The sequence below is a fragment of the Phyllopteryx taeniolatus genome, chromosome 9, assembly GCF_024500385.1.
Source record: "Phyllopteryx taeniolatus isolate TA_2022b chromosome 9, UOR_Ptae_1.2, whole genome shotgun sequence".
NCBI lineage: Eukaryota > Metazoa > Chordata > Actinopteri > Syngnathiformes > Syngnathidae > Phyllopteryx > Phyllopteryx taeniolatus.
Window position 1 is genome coordinate 4,853,220 of NC_084510.1, and position 6,000 is coordinate 4,859,219.

Consider the following 6,000-nt stretch of genomic DNA (forward strand, 5'->3'; position numbering starts at 1 on the left):
AGTCTGCACAGGGGAGCTCAAGGATTCAAAAGCAGAACCTCAAAACTGTGAGGCAAACACGCTAAGTACATGATTAATTCTTAATCCATGTTTCAGAGAAGGAAAAGTGCGTTTTTATTAACTAGATTCTCTCACCTGTATCAAGGCCCCCTCTGACCTCTGTACAACTTCTGTTGCTTATGGTTAGCATGTACGATATTTCTTATTCCCCTATGACTTTTCAAAGACCAACAGGTGCATGTTTCTGTAGGAACCTGTGCAAATATGGCGGCAAAATAAACAGTTCTCAGGACTGTTTCAGTCGCTCTCTTGAACTCCAGATTGAGGTAGACTGAACTGATCAGATTATTGGATGAAAGCGGCCGGCACCCCTTTCTTGTAGGTCCGGTTGTCACGCAGCGTGACTCGTGCTGCTTGTTCTACAATAGTGTAGATGGAAGAGGAAGTTGCATGAAATTGAAGAATCTCAACTTGGATGCTGCAAAATGTGTAAAAATCATAGATATGTTCGCTTGTTGTAGCCTCCAAATACAGTCATGCTCATCATTATTGCCACCCCTTCATTTTTTGCATAACCTGTATAAGATCTTCAGAAATAAATGGAAATGTTCTTATATCATCAGGATATTTTGATTGGAGGTCCAAAGTATTTTAACAAAGAAAAAAAACATTTATTTTCAACTATATTGTAATTTCAAAGAAAAAAACCAAACAGAAAACAGCATGTCCGGCAATATTGGCACCCCCCCTAAATATTTGCTTGCACACCCTTTGGCAGCAATGACGCCGTCCAAACGTTTCTTGTGTCCATCTGTAAGCTTTTTGTACTTCTCAAGTGGTATTTTCTCCCACTCTTCCTTTGCAAGTTGTTCGAGCTCTTGAACATTTGCAGGGTTCTTTTTAACCAATGGCAGATTTCAGCTTCCCCCAAAGATTTTCAAATGGATTGAGATCAGGACTCATTGGTAGCTATTTTAAAACAGTCCTTTTTTTTTGCTTGTGTGCTTTTGGATGTGTGCTTTGGGTGTTTGTCTTGCTGGAGGACCTGCATCATGCAACAAGACAATGACCCAAAACTGCCAACACAACAAAGAACTTCAACAGAGGCTGCAGTCAAGGTCTGGAAAAGCATTTCAAATAAATAATGCAACAGTCTGGTGAAGTCAAATTGGCCAAAGTTGGTGGCTTCAAACAAAAGGTGATCTATCTTGAGTTGTTTAGATGTACAGTAAATACCATGAAATAAAAGCTGGAATTCTACATTTTTCTCACATTCATCTTTTCATTTGAAACCCAAATGTCTTTATATATAGATACATATATATAGAGAGAGAGAGAGCGAGAGAGAGAGATATAGATATACACATACACGGTGAACAACTGGTTAACACATCTGCCTCACAGTTCTGGGGACCGGGGTTCAAATCCCGGCCCCGCCTGTGTGGAGTTTGCATGTTCTCCCCGTGCCGCCGTGGGTTTTCTCCAGACACTCTGATTTCCTCCCACATCCCAAAAACATGCGTGGCAGGTTGATTGAAGACCTTAAATAGCCCGTCGGTGTGAATGTGAGTGTGAATGGTTGTTTGTTTCTATGTGCCCTGCGATTGGCTGGCGACCGGTTCAGGGTGTACCCCACCTCTCGCCCGAAGATAGCTAGGATAGGCTCCTGCAGCCTGCGACCCTAGTGAGGATAAGCGGTAAAGAAAATGGATGGATGGATATATATGTTCAGTGGGTATGGAAAGTAGTCAGAGCTGCTTAAATTTTTCACTCTTTGTTATATTGCAGCCATTTGCTAAAATCATTTAAGTTCATTTTTTTCCTCATTAATGTACACACAGGACCCTATATTGACAGAAAAAATTGAATTATTGAAATTTTTGCAGATTTATTAAAAAAAGAAAAACTGAAATATCACACAGCCATAAGTATTCAAACCCTTTGCTCAGTATTTAGTAAAAGCACCGATTTGAGCTAATACAGCCATGAGTCTTTTTGGGAATGATGTTTTTCACACCTGGATTTGGGGATCCTCTGCCATTTCTCCTTGCAGATCCTCTCCAGTTCTTTCAGGTGTGATGGTGAACATTGGTGAACAGCTATTTTCAGGTCTCTCCAGAGATGCTCAATTGGGTTTAGGTCAGGGCTCTGGCTGGGCCATTCAAGAACAGTCACGGAGTTGTTCTGAAGCCACTCCGTCGTTATTTTAGCTGTGTGCTTCGGGTCATTGTCTTGTTGGAAGGTAAACCTTCGGCCCAGTCTGAGGTCCTGACCACTCTGGAGAAGGTTTTCGTCCAGGATATCCCTGTACTTGGCCGCATTCATCTTTCCTTCGATTCCAACCAGTCGTCCTGTCCCTGCAGCTGACAAACACCCCAACAGTATGATTCTGCCACCACCATGCTTCCCTGTTGGGACTGTATTGGACATGGGATGAGCAGTGCCTGGTTTTCTCCACACATACACATAGAGTTAAGGCCCAAAAGTTCTATCTTAGTCTCATCAGACCTGAGAATTTTATTTCTCACCATCTTGGAGTCCTTCAGGTGTTTTTTTTTTTTTTTTTTTTTTTTTTTTTAGCAAACTCCATGCAGGCTTTCATGTGTCTTGCACTGAGAAGAGGCTTCCGTCGGGCCACTCTGCCATAAAGCCCCGACTGGTGGAAGGCTGCAGTGATGGTTGACTTTCTAGAACTTTCTCCCATCTCCCGACTGCATCTCTGGAGCTCAGCCACAGTGATTTTTGGGTTCTTCTTTACCTCTCTCACCAAGGCTCTTCTCCCCGATTGCTCAGATAGGCTGGACGGCCAGCTTTAGGAAGGGTTCTGGTCGTCCCAAACGTCTTCCATTTAAGGATTATGGAGGCCAATCTGCTCTTAGGGACTTTAAGTGCAGCAGAATTTGTTTTGTAACCTTGGGCAGATCTGTACCTTGCCACAATTCTGTCTCTGAGCTCTTCAGGCAGTTCCTTTGACCTCATGATTCTCATTTGCTCTGACATGCACTGTGACCTGTAAGGTCTTATATGGACAGGTGTGTAGTTTTCCTAATCAAGTCCAATCCGTATAATCAAACACAGCTGGACTCCAATAAAGGTGTAGCACCATCTCAAGGATGATCAGAAGAAATGGATAGCACCTGAGTTAAATATGAGTGTCAGAGCAAAGGGTCTGAATACTTGTGCTGTGTGATATTTCAGTTTTTCCTTTTTAATAAATCTGCAAAAATTGCATTTGTTTCTGTCAATATAGGGTGCTGTATGTACATTAATGAGTTAATAAAAATGAACTTAAATGATTTTAGCAAATGGCTGCAATATAACAAAGACTGAAAACTTTAAGGGGGTCTGAATACTTTCCGTACCCACAGTATATATACATATATATTACAAAAAAAAAACGTGAGACTTCTTCTAGGCCATTAATATAAAACAATCGAATGCGACACCTTACGCCACTGCGCAAGACTACTTCATTGCGCACCGTTCTAAACTTCGTATGTCGCCCCCTTGTACCTGCTGCTGAGTGCGGAGGTGAAAGTGAAGCTTCGGCGTGTACAGTCCACGCAGCCATCGCAGCGGAGTAATCCCACTGAGCAGACCGGCAGCTCCGCAAACCTGCCTGTGCATGCCTGCTGTCACCACGCCTTCGGTCACAAACAGCACAATTACTCTGCACTCAATGACGGAGTTCAAGGTGTTTGGCAAAGCTTTCGCATGGCTTCTTCTTAGAGTAAATGTCTATACAGTGTAAAGTCTCATCTTCATGTCAACCTAAATTTAGGGTAAAGCGCACACGCTTTCAAGAGAACTAACAAACTGGGAATAATTAATTGCAAATTACGGGTTATCCTGCGGTAACATGTTCTAAAAGTGTATTTGGGAACCATCGGTATCATTATCATTGCCCATGTAGACAAATCAAATAAAAAAATAAAAAATACTGACACGCTGGGGCATTTTTGTGGGATTAAATGAAAGGGTCCTGCCTATATGATCGACGCCATGCACTCGTGAATGTGTTGGAAGGTAAGGGCGCAAAAATGGAGCGAAGCCTGTGTGGAGGAATGCAAGAAAGCCACCTAACATATTCCATCCACTTCCCACGGAGTGCAGGGAGAGCAGGCACACACTTGCGAGCCGGCCGGCCAGTTTGTGCACGCTGCTCAACTTGTAGCAACGCATATGAATGTAAACTACAATGCACATCTTATTATTATTTTTTTTTTGTGCACGATTTGTGTCCATTTGCAAAATGTCTAAACTGTTGGCTTTGTCTCCCACGGCATTATTTCAAGTGATTTTGCATCACTGTAATTATTACAGACAATGATGAATGCTAAAGACAGATCATTTTGCAAGACGTGTCTCCCCACGTTCTGAAAAATGAATCTTAAAGCACATCTTCCACTCACATCAAAGTCCGTCTCGCTGGCTGGAATCCCAAAAAGTGAAGAAGTGCTCTTTCCGCCGTTCACACGACCTTCAAGATTTGTGGATTTAATTATATGTCGTCTCTCTACTGCGTCTTCATCATTTAAGTCCGATAACATTCTCTTTGACGAGAGTTATTGGGGTGATGCAAGAGACCTGTTACCCATTTGTCTATACAGCCAATTGTTTAAATATATGAAATAATAATAATATAATAAAACGGCACGTATTCATCGTAGTTGACATTTCACTAGTTATTTTTTTTGTTGTTGTTGTTTTTGCAGGAGAGTACATGGAGGAACTTTAATGAGTTACGAAGTCCGTTGCGTCTTTGCGCGTGTGTGTGTAACCGTGTGTAAGTGTGTGCGTGTGTGTGCGCGCGGTTTAATAATGAAGCCGGGCGAACCCCGAAGGGTGGAGGGAAGATGGAAAAGGAAGATGAACGATGAGAAACCGATCAAGGAGAAAGGTGAAGTGATCCAGCGTGTATGTCTTTGGCTAGAAATAAGAAAATTGGACTTGAACTTACAGCCAGTTGCTGGCATTGGCCGAGAGGAGCACACAGCAGAGCATCAGCACACACCGCAACACACACTCCTCTGTCATCTCAGCTCGGTGGGAAGGAGAAGGTCGTCGATAGTGGAAATAATCCCGGGATGGATAAACGGCGAGGGGGGTGGTGGAGGTGGGGGGGGGGAGGGCAATCAAGGGAAACAGTTGGGAGCAGGCTGCTGCTAATCCATCGCATTCGCATCCAGCCTTTCGGCCACGGCCGCACAGGCGCGCAGCTTCGCAGCGCGACCGCCAAATTCTGCCGTCCGGCTATCCTTGTGCGACACGGGAGGATATGTGATGTTCTCAAAAAACAGTCAAACTTTGCTTGAACCTTAACCCCCCCCTGGGAGAGCACGCGTAAGGGACAATCATACGTGGAAGAGTTCCGATGGTGTTTTACAAACGCCGGGCTGTCCTGTCATCGGGCCCCTGAACGCAATGGACCCACGACACACGCGCACAACACACACGCGCGCGCACACACACACACACACACACACACGAACACTTCGGTCTGTCGGCGCGTCTGCAAGAGAAGAGAGCGTGTACGCTGACTTGAGTCGAGGGGCGGTGCGAGGATGTGGAGGTATGGCGGATCGAGATGGGAGTTTTAGGGGGGGGGGGGAGATGAGGGAGGCGGCTTCATCAGCCACTGTGTGTGCGTAGACGGCACTATGTGTTTTAGATGTCTCTTGGGAGGATGCAATAGCACAGCCATTCACTAATGCCCTCCCCAGCTATCCCCACTCCTCTCCAACACTCACATAAACACGCTCGCTTTCAAATACGCACACTCCTCAAACCACTTCTTGGCTGCAGCTCACGCTCCCTGTCACACACTCAACCCAATTTTCTGCGGTCGACAGGCTATTTAAAGCGCGGCTGCAATATGTCCGCGTTCGAACCCAGCAAATCCCAAATAACATGACACTATTGAGTGATGTTAACGGCTCAGTCAACACAGTCATCATGCGTTGCAGCTATTAGCACCGTGATCCGGGTGAGGAAGAACAG

The 6,000-nt window shown here is 44.7% G+C and overlaps 1 protein-coding gene across 1 annotated transcript in view; it reads right to left on the reverse strand.

Moving 5' to 3' along the window:
* The window catches only part of wnt4 (wingless-type MMTV integration site family, member 4), a 42,888-nt gene extending 37,334 nt beyond the window's left edge, over positions 1-5,554 (reverse strand). Inside the window, exon 1 of the mRNA XM_061785891.1 lies at positions 4,961-5,554. Within this exon, the coding sequence (XP_061641875.1) occupies positions 4,961-5,037 (77 nt within the window). The 5' untranslated portion in view covers positions 5,038-5,554. The remainder of the gene's footprint in view (positions 1-4,960) is intronic.
* Between the last annotated feature and the right edge of the window lie 446 nt (positions 5,555-6,000).